Raw genomic sequence first — 17,119 nt, 5'->3', positions numbered from 1 at the left:
TTTTGCAATACTAGAACTAATGTTGTTTTGTGTGCATGAGGTGCCTATGTGATCAGATGGATTAAATCACGTAAAGATATAAAGAAAATGAATTTAAATGCATTAATAGTGTCACAAAAATGAGCGTAGCCTATTCTTTGTTGCACACTGTTAATTATTTTAAAGCCTATTATATATTTTGTGTGGTCCTATTTATTTTATTCCTTTTATAGACTTAATTTCAGTTTTTGTCACCAGTCGTGAGATTTCATATTGATAAATTCCAAGTTTTGCATTGAAATGACCATATGCCATATTTTCTGTTGTACGTTCGTTTCGAAAATGAGGCCCATTGTTTTTTAGCTACTATAGGAAGTCTTAAGTCAGCAGCCTTACCAACCTCAATGTAGGTCTACAAGTGTTTTCATTTGCCAGCTGAAAATTGTTTGGAACTGTCAATATCATACAAAAGAAGATATTCAAAAAAAAAAAAAAGTGTAATAATATACTGAGAAAAAATGCGAGTGAAAATTTGGGAAAAGAAGCAAAACATTCCGTGTCCAGGAAAATATCTTAAGGAATACTGTAAATTTGCCTAATCACAAAACAGAATACAAAGCAGTCATATGTGACCCTGGACCACAAAACCAGTCAAGTCATTGGGGTATATTTGTTGCAACAGCCAAAAATCATTGATAGGGACCCAGATTCCCCTGTGTGCATCTTTATTCTCACTACCTCTGCCTTTTCCGGAGGTGCCAGCACAGTCACTGAGAGGATTTTTGAGTGAAGGCTTGCCAGAAAAAAAAATCCTAGCCTGCAGCTCGCAGACCTTCAACAAAGACAGTTGGCCAGCACAGCAGCCGGCCAACTAAAGATCATGTTCCATGAAGATATTTTGTAAATTTCATCCCTTAAATATACAAATTTAATTTTTGATTATTAATATGCCTTGCTAAGAATTAATTTGGGTAATTTCAAAGGGGATTTTTTCAGTATTTAGATTTTTTTGCACACTCAGATTTCAGATTTTAAAATAGTTGTATCTCAGCCAAATATTGTCCTATCCTAATAATCTATAGATCAGTGGAATCTATGCTTATTTATTCTGCTTTCAGATGGTGTATAAATCTCAATTGCTTAATATTTACCATATTAGATTGAGTGGCGTGTTTGTTATTATTGATTTCAATCACTATTGGACAGTTTTCCCTCTTAGTTATAAATTAAATTAAAATTTAATTTATGCATTTAGCAGACGCGTTTATCTAAAGCGACTTACAGTGCATTCAAGCTATCAATTTTTACCTATCATGTGTTCCCGGGGAATCAAACCCCCAACCTTGATAGCACAATGCTCTACCAATTGAGCTACAGGAACACTTATTTATTATTAAGTGTATTATTACACTCATTTACACTTAGTTATTGTATCGATTGTCTTTTACCACTGACATGACCTTCGGTAAATCCAGATCCCTTTTTTACAGATAAGTTTGGATTGAATGGCAGGAACAGAGTTTAGTTTAAATGGCAAAAAATAATAATAATAATATTTCAGTGTTTTAGCTTTCACTGACATTTCTCCTTCTGTTGAGATAATCAGCCTGCTTTTCTGTTTTGTGACAGGCTTTCAGGCTTTTATGAACTGACATTTGTAGTATTTTTTTCCTCTCCAGTGACTAATTAAGTGCACATTCCCAAAAGGCTTTCCAGCAGGCAACTGGTTAAGAGGATGACAGTCATTTCAGATCAAATATCTGTCCTTTGAGTTCATCATTTTGTTAACACTTATTGCACATATGCCAGTGTAGGCCTGCTGCCAGTCTGGCAAATAGAAAAAAAAGATAAAGTCCACATTCAGTGTTAAACAATAAGCAAAGAATTAAAAACACAGCTGACATGCAATTCGAACAGATATAATTAAGACGTTTGACATGTTAGACTTGATAAGGAGGCTGTGAATGAAATTGCACTCTTTCGACCAAGCTTTATATATATAAAACACTATTATTTATTTCCTCTAGCAGATTTCTTTGCAACTGCACAATATTGTTGCACATAATTTAGCCTTCAAACTAAAATAATAGATGAAATAAGACTTTGACATTTCTTTCAATATTATAAAATGCTGTGTATTTCCTGTGGTTTCACATGTGAACATTACAACTAAGACACCTTATGCATGCTTGTGCATTGCCTGGGGTTCACATCCAGTTTTTTTCATTATAATATGAGGGGCCAGAACTCATCTTAGATTGGTGATCTTACCTGAAGCTGATATATAGATATATGACCTTAAAGTGGTTCTTAATAGCTACAGTACATCTTCACAGATCACTGAGCCACAAGGCGCTTTGATCTGGAGTGCCAGAAGGTGACTATACCCATCAATATGAACTTGAATTAAGACATTAAGATACACTCAACTCCTTTTCTCTCTGTAGATCTGTACTCCAGACCTGGTGGTGTTTCTGGCCTGCTCTAACCAGCGTCTGAAGGAGCGGCTGGAGAAGCGTGCAGAGATGCAGGGTCGCCCAGATGATAACCCTAAAGCTATTGATCGACGTTTGACTAATTTCAAACAGAATACCATCCCCCTGGTCAAATACTTCCAAGAAAAAGGCCTCATCGTCACAGTAAGCAACATTTTTGAGTATATTGCTCATAAGTCAATGAGACTTCAAATTTAAATTTCTAATGGAAAATCAGATTTACGGAATTTAATTGGAAGACTCTTTAATTAAGCAATTGATTGAATTATTTATTTATTTATTTCTAAGTGACCATGTACAATATTGAACTAATGTTTATATTTATTGCAATTTCCAACACAATCTCTTAAGAAGTATTTAGAATTAAAATGAACAAAATACAAATACAGGAGGGGATAACCTAATAAAAATTGTATATATTTTATATAGCCTATTTAAAATATAAATTTGTCAATAAAAAAAAATGTAATAGCTCAAACGAGAATGACAAAATTTTCACCATTAATAAAAATGTCAACACTGAAAGACTTAAAGGGATAGTTCACCCAAAAATGAAAATTCTGTTATTAATTACTCACCCTCATGACGTTCCAAACTGTAAGACCTTCTTTCATCTGCAGGATTTTATAAAATTTGAGAGTGTGTTCAACGTAAGCACCAGAACCATTCATTAACATGAAGCGGAAGCAAGCACATGTGTCTTGATCAAGCAGCAACCTTCCGGTCTATCTCTTATAACCAACAAGGAAGTGACTAAAACTGCAATTCATCCACTGCCGTTAGAGTCCCATAGACTCCCCATTTTAAAATGCCCAACTTTACAGCAGAAATAAAATTTGGTTACAGCCTGGTACCAAAAGTGGTTTTGGTCTATATAGCTAATTTTGCCCTTCGTGACAACTGTGAGGGGGGTGATTTTTTTATAACTCATCCATTTAAATTATATTAAACTTTAACATTAAGTATAATTAAGGGTGTGGCCACTTGAGTGACCGGTGGATTGCTGCTGATGTCACTTCCGTCAAACTAGGTGTGTGTGGTTTCAGCAACCAGCTCCGACCTCTTTGCCCATTTTCAGTTATGAGTGACACGCGGTTACGCACTGCCAAGATGCCGACAGCTGGCTACGCCAGCTTCAGAAACCTACGGGTGACGTCATAGACACTTTGTCCATGTGTTTATACAGTCTATGGTTGTGATTACTCTGTCCACAATGGCGGTGCATTACAGGTGACTGCATAAAGAGAAGAATTGTTGAATAAATTTGTTATTCGGTATTGTTCCATACCCATAAGACTTTAGCTCATCATCGAAACACAAAATAAGATTTCTTTTTAATGAAACCTGAGATTTTTGTCTCTTCAAAAACTTTCTATAAAACGTTGTAAAAAAATTTCCATATGAATTGAGCATTTCAGTCATTTTAGATGATAACAGATTTCATTTAAAATTTAATTGTCATATAAACATCGATCAGTTTTATGGTTTTTGAATGACATGAGGGTTGAGTAATTGATGACGGATTATGACAGATAGGTTAGGATCAGATCAAATCTGAACAAATAAACCTTGTTTTAAACATTTATAAATTCTAGCATACCATTTAGTTATTTTTTTTCAGTGAAAGGATGAATAAAGCAGTAGCAGGAAATAGAGCCATACATTATCTCTCATAAATGGTTACCTTATATGTGTAAGTAATGGCATGCATTGTGTGGATCAAATATTGCATATTATGCATATTAAATGCATATTAAACTAGTATAGTCTAGTATAGTCTTCACACATCTGTGATTAAAAGGTAAGTGGCTGTATAATACACCCCCGCTCATTTCAAGATTCATTTCTTGAAATCCTAGAAGTGTGCACTGACCAGGTGCACATCCTGTCAGTCTCATTAAGATATGTTCTTTATCACCCTGAGTAATTAATACAGACATAGGGTGATCTGGGACAGGCCGGATATTAAAAGCAGTTAGATCTAGCATGAGTCCTGATCCCAGTGGAACCACTTATTTAACAAGCTGGGGAACTCTTTTCAGATACTAAACAAAGGCAATGAGGATGTGTTATTAAAAACTGATAATGTTTTTTAATTAGAAGTTAAATCTGGAATTGACTACAGATTTAGGAGACATTTAGAAATTGGGGGAAGAATTTAGAAAGAAGAAAGCAATAAATGTCAAATCAAAGTTTCTGGTCCAAAGGTTCATTTGGGAAATACCAAGAATGGCACTTCATACTATATTCTTTTCTGCCTTAAAATGGCTGCAGGAGAAAGTTCTTGCTAATATATATATATGTTAATTTTAACCTTCCAGTCCAGAAAGAATTTGTGCCCTCTCAGTTTACTTAACACGTCCCAGACCGCTATTAAATTAACTCTTTGATATTTGATCAATGTTAAATATTTTTGGCTTGAAACAGCTGGAAAAGGCCTACTGCATTTCTATGGATGTTTTCCCATTTACAGTAGGTAGGGTTATTAAAGTAAATTAAGACTATTTAAAAAATTCAGTTAATTGAAATAAAGCTGAAATAAAATAACATAAATGTAAGCAATTATATACAGGGAAAAAAAACTGAAAAGAAAAACTGCAAGTTCTGTATGGCGAGTTTCTGTCCATTTTTCTAATGCGAAATTTCACGGAAAGGAAATCAATACATCAGAAATCTACATCTGTTTGTTTTCTTTATTTTGAAAAGGACAGTGTTTTGTTATTAATGTGACTGAACACAAATAAAAGTGTCTACAGTACTTTATAGTTTTATACACACCTAGTTCTTATCTCTGTTTCAGCTGTCATAAAGAACAAATTCAAAAGATTGTGCAGGTGCCTCAAGTGCGCATACATACCAGTTCTAGCATACTTGACATTGCAGCCAGCTCATTTTCAAAATAAAATAAGACAACCAAACATACAAAAAGTTACACTACTCAATTTATATAGTCCAAAGTACAATCCATTGTGTTCAGCCACCAAACATTGCACATGTGAAGGGTGATTTACGTGCACTGGATTATTAAGTTCAAAGCATAATAAATAATAGTTTAGCATTCAAATACGTCATGAATAAGGAAACCTTTTTGTGTAAATTTGTGCCGAATAAGAGCCCAACACCTGTTTCACTTTCAGCAGCGGTGAATTAGTTTTGAGTTGATGTTTACTATCATGCTTCATTATTTTTCTGAATACTGGTAAATGTAAAGGATGTTAGGGAGTAAGAGTAACTAAAATAACTTTTAGCTTATCTGTATTTATAATGTTAGTAAACATTTAGCTGTATTTACTGGTATTTTACATTAGACTATTCATGAAAGAAATAATACAATTCGACTTGACCTTCATGTGGCTTAGACTACCTGTTTTGTTGTTGTTGTTGTTGTTTTTTGCCTCTCAAAAATGCAGTATTATAAAAGGTATTTTTTTTTTAACCATGCAGCAAACGTTTTAAAATATCTTTAAAATTTGACTTTAAAAACTAGCCACGGCACGGCCACATTCATGTCTGTTTTGTCATTGCGCATTATAGAGGAATCCCCCACCCCAAGTTTTCTGGTTTTAGTTTAAAATGAGGTTGTGTAAACGTTTAGAAAGAAAAATAAAAGAGGTTTGACACAACACTATGGTGAGTAAATTTTGGGGTGAAATCTTCCTTTAAGAGTAAAGCACCCAGCTATAGCTAAAAGCATATCCAAGCTTATGAGCTTGCGATAAGTTGAATATCTTTGGCAATGCATTCTGAGGAACCTCTTCTAGCCCACATTTCAGCCACTTGTGTGTCAGCAGAGACTGGCATTCCACAGCAAAGCATCCATACTTATTTAAACAGAAGTGAAAGCTCTTCTCTCTCATATGAGATGATATGCCAGGTGTTTGGGGATGCAGGTGTGTAATTTACACTCACACACGTCTCCCCACTCAGACCAGAGCACATTTTTCATTCACAGTATTCAGCCTGCATTGATCCGCTTCACTCTCAAATTGAGCATTTTCGCTGGAGATGGCACACAAACATTACTCTTCAAAATCAAACTGGCCTTGGGAAACCCATTAGACCTAGAAATGAGAGAAATATTTTTTCCTTCACATCAATTCCACATTCACTTGTCTACAGCCATGGGTTGAGTAGATTTAATTAACTGACGGTTGAATGACAGCTCTAATGTTGTGTGCAAGGCCATCTCAGCTGAGTGTAAATAATGCTAGACTCAGACAAGTGTGGCTTTCAGCTGCACTTCACTGGTGCGGATGCAAACATGTGTGTACTGTATACCATCAGATTAGTAAAACATTTCAGAACGATATATGAGCTTAACAAACTCTGACGGGAGCCACTGGATTTATTCACGTTTCTTTAAGCAAGGAGGCATTTACATTTTTTATTCCTACTAATGTAACATGGTAAAAAAAAAAAAATAATAATAATCAGCACAACTGTTTTCAACAATTAATCATGAATAATAAATATTTCATTAACAAAAATTAATGATTTCTGAGGGATCATGAGACACTGAAAACTAGAGTATTGGCTGCTGAAAATTCAGCGTTGTCATCATATGAATAAATTACATTTTAAAATATATTAAAATAGAAAGCAGTTATTTGAAATTGTAAATATATATATATAAAAAAGTTGTTTTTACTGTATTTTTGAATACAGAGTTTTTAAAGGTACCATATTAAATATATATATATATATATATATATATATATATATATATATTATTTGTATTATTAACTACAAGCATTCTGTAAGTTATTGTATTCCCACCCCATTACGTTAAATAAATTTTTTGTAATGTCATATCGAGCCATTTTTGCTGCTTAGTTTTAATTACTGGTCTTATTTCATTGGAGCTTTCAAAATATTGAAACCCTCTTTGAAGGCAGAAGACTGCCGGGGAAACATGGGCTCTAAGGCTCTACCGTGAACTATATAAATATGAGTACTGCTTAGGTGTTAATATGGAACCAAGCCTTCCATGGTTCTCATGGATTCATAATGATAGCATGGCACCGGACATTCCACCGCGTCCGGCTGCCGAAGGTGATGGTGGATCTCAACAGGGTCTATAGTACATACACTCTGGACAGTTTTAGAATGCCGACGCTAACCAGGGCCTCTCGGTACCACTACCCATTTGGGATGAGAACACAGGAGAATACTGGCACTACACGAAGTCTATAGAATATAGCGAACATTTTGGGGTCAACTCTACAAATATCTGTCAGCGATGCGCCATGAGCCAGTGCCCCGGGGGATGAAACACTCCTAGTTGAGTGAGCTTGCAACCTGAATGGGCAGGGCACACCCTGTGCCTGCAAAGCATCGTAATGCTCGGACGGGACAGAGCAAAGCCAGGGCTGGGTCTGCCTCCTCCGGGGGCAGTGCTTGCAGGTTCACAATTTGGTCTTTGAAGGGAGAAGTGGGAACCTTGGGCACGTAGCCAGGCCGGGGCCTGTGGATTACCTGGGAGTCAGCAGTCCCAGACTCTAGGCACAAATCGTCAACCGAAAATGCATTCAGGTCCCCTACCCTCTTGATGGAGGCCAGTGCAAGTGAGAGCAGATTTTTCAATGAAAGAAACTTTAGATCAACTGAATGCAAGGCTTGTATGGGCCCTGCTGTAGTGATTTTAGCACTAGAGACAGGTCCCAAGAGAGTATAGAAGGGGGCCGGTAGCAAGACGGGGAGCAGTGGGACTTGCTCCTTGTCCTGGCAGTTTGTGGCAGTGCGTCTGTAGTGAGTGTGGAAGTGAGATGTCTGTGGAGAAGCAAACAGGTCTACCTGAGCGGCTCCAAAACATCTCCAAATCAGCTGGACCGTACAGGGTTGGAGTCTCCATTCTCCCGGGAGCATTTCTCGAGACAGCTCGTCGGCTGTACGGTTCAGCAGGCCCAGAATGTGAACAACACGAAATGACCTCAAAACCTTCCGAGTCGCAATGGGAGTGCAGACTACATTGTCGGTTGCAACGGTCTCTGTGTTGACCAGCACGTGCTTGCCTTGTAAGCACCCTTTGAGATGTTTCAAGGCAAGGCCTACTGCTAACATCTCTAGGCAATTGATGTGCCAGTGAAGCTGCCGGCCCATCGAAAACCCTAAGACTGCATGCCTATTGTATTTGGCCCCCCAGCCGGTGGCAGAGACATCCGTGTAAACGACAGCATGCTTGGAGGCCATGAGGCCAATGGTGAGAAAAAATTAACGAAAGATTCTCCAACTGGCCCTCCTCTGGGGGAGGGAGTGATGCGTTCACCATCTCCTGGAGAGCAGGTTTGGCGAACCTTGCAAACCTTGTTTGCATCCCTCAAGGGTTGAGGGTTGGTTCCCTGAGGGGTTTGCCACCACTGTAACCCTCAAACCGCCCACGCTACTGCTGGAAGTGGTTCTCATCTGTCGGCCACCAGAACAAGCTCCAGATCACGCCAGCGGGATTCCAAACCTGTGGAGGTAGCAGAGCCTGGTTAACAGCTCCGAGATGGTCATCTTCCCGCAGTGGGATCATGACTCGAAGGCCACCTCAACGTGCTTAATGCCCAGACACATGAGATAGTGATCATGACCATCACCCGGTGCCAGGTAACGACCACATACAGAAACGCACTGGTGAAATGGAATCATTAGAATGACGATCTGTCATCTTTACAAAGATGCAACCATGGAGCTCTTTTAGAGAAAATTGCTCTTTAGGAAATGCTCTTTTATTGCTGAGGCACACAGGGGAGTTGGCCTCTTGTAGTATGACAGGGGTAGTGCAGCCTGAAGTGTGATACTCACTCGACTCGTAGATCTTGAACTACAAGAACTACGTAGTTCTTGAACTACAAGACACGGTAGAGCAGAACGATATTACTGCTCGGCTACTAAGCGAAAAGCTGGTTTGCATTGCACCAGCTGCCTTCTTATACTCAGCTGGATGCAATAATTGCATGCCAATGTGCATTGGCTCGTTTAGTTTACACTCAAAGTAGATTGGTCTATCGAAGTGATATCTCAATTCATCGGTCACGAGCTTGACATTGATAGTGACTGACTGAAAGGGAACTTTATTGTATCTTTTAATTTGCATAGACATTTCATTATACTGTACGTAGGTGGTGGCTGTCACAAGGTACTTTTTTAATAAAATGTGTTGAACTGGAATAAAGTGAAGAGGCATGTATTAAGTCTTCTGGCATTTCAGATGGCTGGATGTGATTCAGACACGGCTCAGGTGAGATGACTTAATTAAGCTCTCTCATCTGAGGCACCACAAGCACTCTGCAATATTCAGGTGGAATTAGCTTTACGCCATTTCTTGTTGATGTGAATTTATTTCCTCATTATCCAAGCAAAGTTTAACTGTTTATATTCTCTTTGGTTTTTTTTTTTTTTTTTACACCCCTTTGAGGCTTTAGTTTTTTTTTCATATTAAAGTTTTGAATATGAACTGGCACTGGCACTTTGTCATAACTTATTGGGTTTAACTAATGTTCATTCATAAGCTTTTATCCTGACAAAATATATTTCTACAAGCAACATTTAAATCGCACATATAAAATACTCATTCAAAATTTACTCATTCGCTCTCTCACAGCTTCACTTCACAGGCATAAGACATTTACATTTTTTATGTGTCATTCTTAAAGATAGTTCTACAGTGGCATGGTTTCTGTGGTGTGATGTATAGCCATTTTTGTTCTTTCGTAAGATGAGGAATGGTGTTCTCATCAGTTTATGCATGAGTGTAAATGAGGTTGTGTTGATTTCTACTGCACTGAATGGGATTCATTTCCTCCCACAGCCAAAAGCCAATCAGAGAGCAGAGAGAATGCCATTCCATCCTGGAGGAATATTTGATTACTCAGAAGATGTTCTTTCATGAAAAATCTGTCATCATTTACTCATCCTCATGTCATTCCAATCCTTTCTTTCTTCTGTGGAGCATAAAAGAAGGCATTTAGAAAAATGTTTCAACAGTTGTTCAAAACAATACAGGTCGCACTTAAATTCATTTGGAATATTTTTTTTCAAGAAAATGTATTTTGTGTTCCTACATTTAAAATTATAATAAAGTACTTCACATGTGCTTTAGACAATTCATCAAAATAAGTTTACCTATTTAAAAAATATATTTAAATTGTACCACCTAAAGACTGGAATATAAAAGTTAAGCGCAATCTTGATATTCATAGCGACATTTTTCCCTTGTGTGAATGTGCCACAGGGAGCTATTTTCTCATAACGTGAGGTAGTAAATCACATATAAAGAAAGTGAAAAGTGAAATGACTCACCAGATCATTGGTGTTTTAGACCATTAACCTCACGTCAATTGCAGCTGTCAGAGAACTGTACCCTCTAAGCTCAGCCAAAAGACATGGCAGCGGACCAGGGCAGGAACACAGGGAAGAAGTTAAAGACTAGGACATTTGTGTTCTCCTGAGGCTAATGGAGTGTGTAAGATGCCAGACTGTCATTCTCAACTCCAAGTGCAGTCAATTCAGACATCTGCATAGAGACTGAGATTAGAAATAACATAGTTCACCCAAAAATAAAAAAAAATATGTTCACCCCCATGTTGTTCCAAAACTGTTTGACATTCCTGGGGGGCAAAACAACAAGATATATTTTTTAAAAGGTCTCAGTGTTTGATTGTTTGTTTTGTTTTGCCATTACAGTATATGGTATGGAATGACATGTGGATAAAATGATGACAGCATTTCCATTTTTGGGTAAACTCTTATTTTTAAACTCAAATAACTATTGTGATATAAATTACATCAGGGTTTCCGCTGGACTTAAAAAATCATAAAATTTCTTAAATTTAGTTGTATCAGATGTAAGGCCTTAAAAAGTCTTAAATTGTACAAGAAAGTCTTAAAGGGATAGTTCACCCAAAAATGAAAATTATGTCATTAATAACTCACCCTCATGTCGTTCCAAACCTGTAAGACCTCCGTTCATATCTTCGATATTTTAGATTTAGTCCGAGAGCTTTCTGTCCCTCCATTGAAAACGTCCCGGCAGCTCAGCGGCGTTACAGCAACCATGGCGACGGGACGTGGCGTCTCCATTCCCTCCTTCAGGGAACGAGGGTTACCATATGTAACCGAGACCTTCCCTTTCAGTCGGTCACTCTCAACGCCACGTCGATGACCGACGAATTTGGGATCCCTATCAAAGCGCCATGGGTGCTGCTCCTTCCAGTGCCCTGTGCGAGCCGCTTGCGCCCCTATTAGGTGTAGGCCTGGGCTCAGAACAAGTAGCTCCACTCACCATTGTCAAAGCACTACCTCACTGGGTGAGATTGGATAACACTGGGAAAACGTACCCGGTCCGCTTGGAGCCGGGACGCTGCAGAAGCCCCATCCTTCCCGAAGGAGGTCTCGGAGGCAAATGCACATATAGCATCCGTTTAGGAGTATACGGAGAAATCTGAGGTGATTAACCCTCTGGAGTCTAAGGGTATTTTTGGGGCCTTGAGAAGTTTTGTCATGCCCTGACATTTGTGCTTTTTTCAGTTTCTTATAAATATGTAAATGGTTAAAGTCTAATATCACTGTAATCAGCACAAACTGGGCTATAATAATATGTGAAATGCATGCATGTACATGATTGTATTTTTGAGAAAAAAAAATGTTATGCATGGTTAGTGAAAAACTAAAAATGTTAAATCACTTGAATAAGGCAATAAAACACATACATAAAATTGGTTGCCGGAAAAGTTGAGAACTGGAGCTTGTAGCCTAGAATTTTTCTTTCTGAATGATGTGAAAATCATCTTGTTTACTCACTCACAGAAAACAATATATTGATTTAAATTTTCTAAAACACTTTTTGTTGGTAAAAGTCATATGCGAGTAGGCGTCAACTATCATGAATATCATTGTGATTTACACCTGAGAAGACAAAGGCCTGCATAATGAGCTGCTTAATGAGCCTCTCATTCAACTGTGCCACTGAGGGAGGACTTACAAGAAAGAATGTGAGAACAAAATAAAAGTATATCATTTTATGTTTGTAGTTTATTAAGAATATATTTAATTATCCCACAACATAATTTAATATCCAATCGGGGGAGCAGTTAAACAGTTTATTAGGAACAATCAAAGCTGACTTTCAAACTAATTTTTTGGCATACTTCAGTCACACAATCCTTCAGAAATCCTTTTAACAATCTTATTTTCTACCAAATAAACCCCATTTATTATCATCATCATTATTATTATTATTAATGTTGAAAAGAGCTGATAATATTTTTCAGGTTTTTTTAGGGGGAATAAATCGAAAGAACTGCATTGTTTTTACATTTGTTAGAGTTATCTCTATTTGTCACATTTATATTATTTACATCAAGCTTTTGAATGGTATAGTATTGTATACTGTTATTGAAACTTCATAATGTTTCACTTGATTATACATTTAGTCAGGAATTATAGTTTGGAAAAAGTATTTGGAAAAAGTCTAACTAGTAAAATGTTTACACTTTATGTGAAAACTAGTACAAATAAATAAAAAGAGACTTACTCATGTTTATGATCTCTGCTGAATAAAGTACTTCATTCTTTTTTCTGAGGAAATCCATTTCTCAAATCCTCAACCACATCACATCTTTTTGGGGTGAATTATGTCTTAGTCCTCTCATCGCGAAGCAAACAGTAAAATAAAATAAAAACTTGAAGAACAGTCTCGCTGCCTTTTCTTCTGTGTGGGCGTATTCAAGCCGCGCGCTTCAGTTTGAATCTGAATAGCGCCTTCAGCACGGGGGCGTGGTCACATTAAATATAATGAAGGGAGATATGAAAAACAGACATTGTGTTGTTTTCATATGGATTACTTTATCTCAGAATATTTGTTTTCGGCAGCACTTGTTTAGTTTAAAAGTAGACATTCCAGGCTTTCTATAGATATCTCGCTCATGTCTCTTCGTTGAGTATTCACGGAGTTACAGTTCATTTTAATGAAATGTTTGTACATGACGATCAGCGGAGACAAAGACTGTAGACAGCGCACCTTGTTTGTTATCTTTATTTTATAAGTGCACAAAGGTTTTTTGTTATTATGTCTGTATCCAAAAAAAACTAGACCCTTTACAGATTCGATTGATGTATTGCTCTTATCTGTACGATTAAAACTGAGAGTGTAATTTAAGTTCTTTTCGGGGTTATCAGGAGAAAATGACATATATGCGTTAATCGACTCGAAAGGGTTAAAACCCTCTTGGGAAGGCAGAAGTCTGCCGGGGAAACACGGGCTCTAAGGCTATACCGTGGACTATACACATACGAGTACCGCTTAGGTCTCAATATGGAACCCACCGTTCCATGGTTCTCACGGATTCATCATGAAGGTCTGGCGCCGGACGTTCCGCTGCGTCCAGCTGCTTAGGGTTTAAGCAAGCCGACACTAACCGGGGCCTCTCAGTGCCACTACCCGTTTGAGGTGAGAACATAGGAGGATACCGGCTCTACACGAAGGCTATAGAACCTAGCAAACGTGTTAAGGGTCGCCCAGCCCGCAGCTCTACAAATATCTGTCAGCGAGGCGCCACGAGCCAGCGCCCAGGAGGATGCAACACCTCTAGTTGAGTGATCTCGTAACCTGAACGGGCAGGGCACATCATGAGCCTGATAAGCCAGGGTTATGGCATCCACAATCCAGTGGGCCATTCTCTGCTTCGAGACAGCACTCCCCTTCTGCCGGCCTCCATAACAGACAAAGAGCTGGTCTGAGGTCCTGAAGCTTTGTGTCCGGTCTACGTAGCACCTTAATGCTTGGATGGGACAAAGCACAGTCAGGGCTGGGTCTGCCTTCTCCAGGGGCAGCGCTTGCAGGTTCACCACTTGGTCTTTGAAGGATGTAGTGAGAACCTTGGGCACGTAGCCAGGCCGGGGCCTCAGGATTACCTGGGAGTCAGCCGGCCCGAACTCTAGGCACGAATCGTCGACCGAAAATGCATGCAGGTCCCCTACCCTTTTGATGGAGGCCAGTGCAAGCAGGAGCAGAGTTTTCAATGAAAGAAACTTTAGCTCAACTGAATGCAAAGGCTCGAATGGGCCCTGCTGTAGTGATTTAAGCACTAGAGACAGGTCCAAAAAGGGTATACAGGGGGGCCGGGATGGATTTAACCTCCTGGCCCCTCTAAGGAACCTGATGATGAGGTCATGCTTACCCAAAGACTTCCCATTCACGGGGTCATGGTATGCAGCAATAGCGGCAACCTGGACTTTGAGGGTGGAGGGAGACAGCCTTCGCTCCAACCCTTGCTGCAGAAAGGATAGCACGACCACAATCGGGCATCTTCGGGGGTCTTCTCAGCGAGAAGAACACCACTCTATGAACAGGTTCCACTTCAAGGCATAGGCGTGTCTCGTAGACGGTGCTCTTGCCGAAGTGATGGTGTACACTACCTCTTGGGGTAGGTCACCTAGAACCTCCGCGTCCCGTCCAGGGACCAAAATGGAGTTTCCAAAGGTCTGGACGCAGGTGCCAAATGGTGCCCCGTCTCTGAGTCAGTAAATCCCTCCTCAGAGGAACCGGCCAAGGAGGGGCTGTCTAGAGGAGCACTAGTTCGGGGAACCAGGTCCGAGTAGGCCAATATGGCGCTACTAGCAAGACTTGCTCCTCGTCCTCCTGGACTTTGCACAATGTCTGTGCGAGAAGGCTCACTGGGGGAAACTCATACTTGCGTAGCTCCCGCGGCCAGCTGTGTGCCAGTGCGTCCGTGCCGAGAGTTCCCTCGGTCAGGGAGTAGAAAACCTGGCAGTGAGAGGTCTCTGGAGCAGCAAACAGGTCTACCTGAGCGGCTCTGAACCGCCTCCAAATCAGCTGGACCGTCAGGGGATGGAGTCGCCATTCTCCCGGGAGCATTTCTCAAGACAGCTCGTCGGCTGTACGACTGAGCAGGCCTGGAATGTGAACGGCACGAAGTGACCTCAGAACCTTCTGACTCCAAAGGAGGAGGTGGCGGGCGAGTTGCAAGATGCGACGAGAGTGCAGACCACCTTGGCGGTTGATGTACGCAACAGTCGCAGTGTTGTCCAATCGGACCAGCACAGGCTTGCCTCATAAGAGACCTTTGAGACAGTTCAAGGCAAGGTGCGTTGCTAACAACTCTAGGCAATTGATGTGCCACTGCAGCTGCAGGCCCGTCCAAACCCCTGAGACTGCATGCCCGTTGTACGTGGCCCCCCAGGCGGTGGTGGAGGCATGAGTGTAAATCACAGCATGCCTGGAGATCTGCTCTAGGGGCACCCCTGCCCAGAGAAATGCAAGATCTGACCACGGAGTGAGGGTTTGGCGACAGGCCAGTGTAACTTGGACCCGGGGAGTGCCACGCTTCCATGCCCACCTCAGGACTCGGCCATAAAGCCAGTGCGGCCAGCTGTGTGCCAGTGCGTCCGTGCCGAGAGTTCCCTCGGTCAGGGAGTAGAAAACCTGGCAGTGAGAGGTCTCTGGAGCAGCAAACAGGTCTACCTGAGCGGCTCTGAACCGCCTCCAAATCAGCTGGACCGTCAGGGGATGGAGTCGCCATTCTCCCGGGAGCATTTCTCAAGACAGCTCGTCGGCTGTACGACTGAGCAGGCCTGGAATGTGAACGGCACGAAGTGACCTCAGAACCTTCTGACTCCAAAGGAGGAGGTGGCGGGCGAGTTGCAAGATGCGACGAGAGTGCAGACCACCTTGGCGGTTGATGTACGCAACAGTCGCAGTGTTGTCCAATCGGACCAGCACAGGCTTGCCTCATAAGAGACCTTTGAGACAGTTCAAGGCAAGGTGCGTTGCTAACAACTCTAGGCAATTGATGTGCCACTGCAGCTGCAGGCCCGTCCAAACCCCTGAGACTGCATGCCCGTTGTACGTGGCCCCCCAGGCGGTGGTGGAGGCATGAGTGTAAATCACAGCATGCCTGGAGATCTGCTCTAGGGGCACCCCTGCCCAGAGAAATGCAAGATCTGACCACGGAGTGAGGGTTTGGCGACAGGCCAGTGTAACTTGGACCCGGGGAGTGCCACGCTTCCATGCCCACCTCAGGACTCGGCCATAAAGCCAGTGCTGGAGCGGTCTCATATGTAATAGGCCGATCAGTGTAAGTGCCGCTGTGGCCACCATATGCCCCAGGAGCCTCTGAAAGAGTTTCAGTGGGACCGCTGTCCTGCTCTTGAACGTATTCAAGCAGGCTAGCACCGACCGCGCACGTTCCTCTGTGAGGCGTGCTGTCTGTTCAACCGAATCCAACTCCATACCGAGAAAAGAGATCCTCTGCAACGGCGAGAGTTTGCTATTTTCCCAGCTGACCTGAAGGCCCAACAGGCTCAGGTGCCGGAGCACCACATCCCTGTGCTCGCACAACTGATCCCGAGACTGTGCTAGTATCAGCCAATCGCCTAAGTAGTTGAGAATGCGAACACTCTGCTCTCTGAGAGGAACGAGAGCTGCCTCCGTGACTTCCGTGAAGACACGGGGAGACTGGGACAGCCGGAAGGGCAGGACCTTGTACTGATATGCTATTCCTTCGAACGCAAACCGCAGAAAAGGTCTGTGGCGCAGAAGTATGGACACATGAAAGTACACGTCTTTCAGGTCGATCGCTGCAAACCAATCTTGGGGACGGACGCTCCTGAAAATGCGTTTCTGTGTCAACATCTTGAACTGT

General features: G+C 41.1%; 1 protein-coding gene across 3 annotated transcripts in view; it reads left to right on the top strand.

The window, feature by feature from the left end:
• Positions 1 to 17,119, top strand: part of LOC127951693 (adenylate kinase isoenzyme 5-like) — a 95,583-nt gene that overhangs the window by 24,701 nt on the left and 53,763 nt on the right. For all 3 annotated transcript variants that reach the window (XM_052549721.1, XM_052549720.1, XM_052549719.1), the window contains exon 6: positions 2,427 to 2,618. In XM_052549721.1, coding sequence (XP_052405681.1) covers positions 2,427 to 2,618 — 192 coding nt within the window. The remainder of the gene's footprint in view (positions 1 to 2,426; positions 2,619 to 17,119) is intronic.

This window comes from Carassius gibelio, chromosome B2 (genome assembly GCF_023724105.1).
Source record: "Carassius gibelio isolate Cgi1373 ecotype wild population from Czech Republic chromosome B2, carGib1.2-hapl.c, whole genome shotgun sequence".
Lineage (NCBI taxonomy): Eukaryota > Metazoa > Chordata > Actinopteri > Cypriniformes > Cyprinidae > Carassius > Carassius gibelio.
Note: the sequence above shows the minus strand (reverse complement) of the source record. Positions and strands in the feature narration are given on the sequence as shown.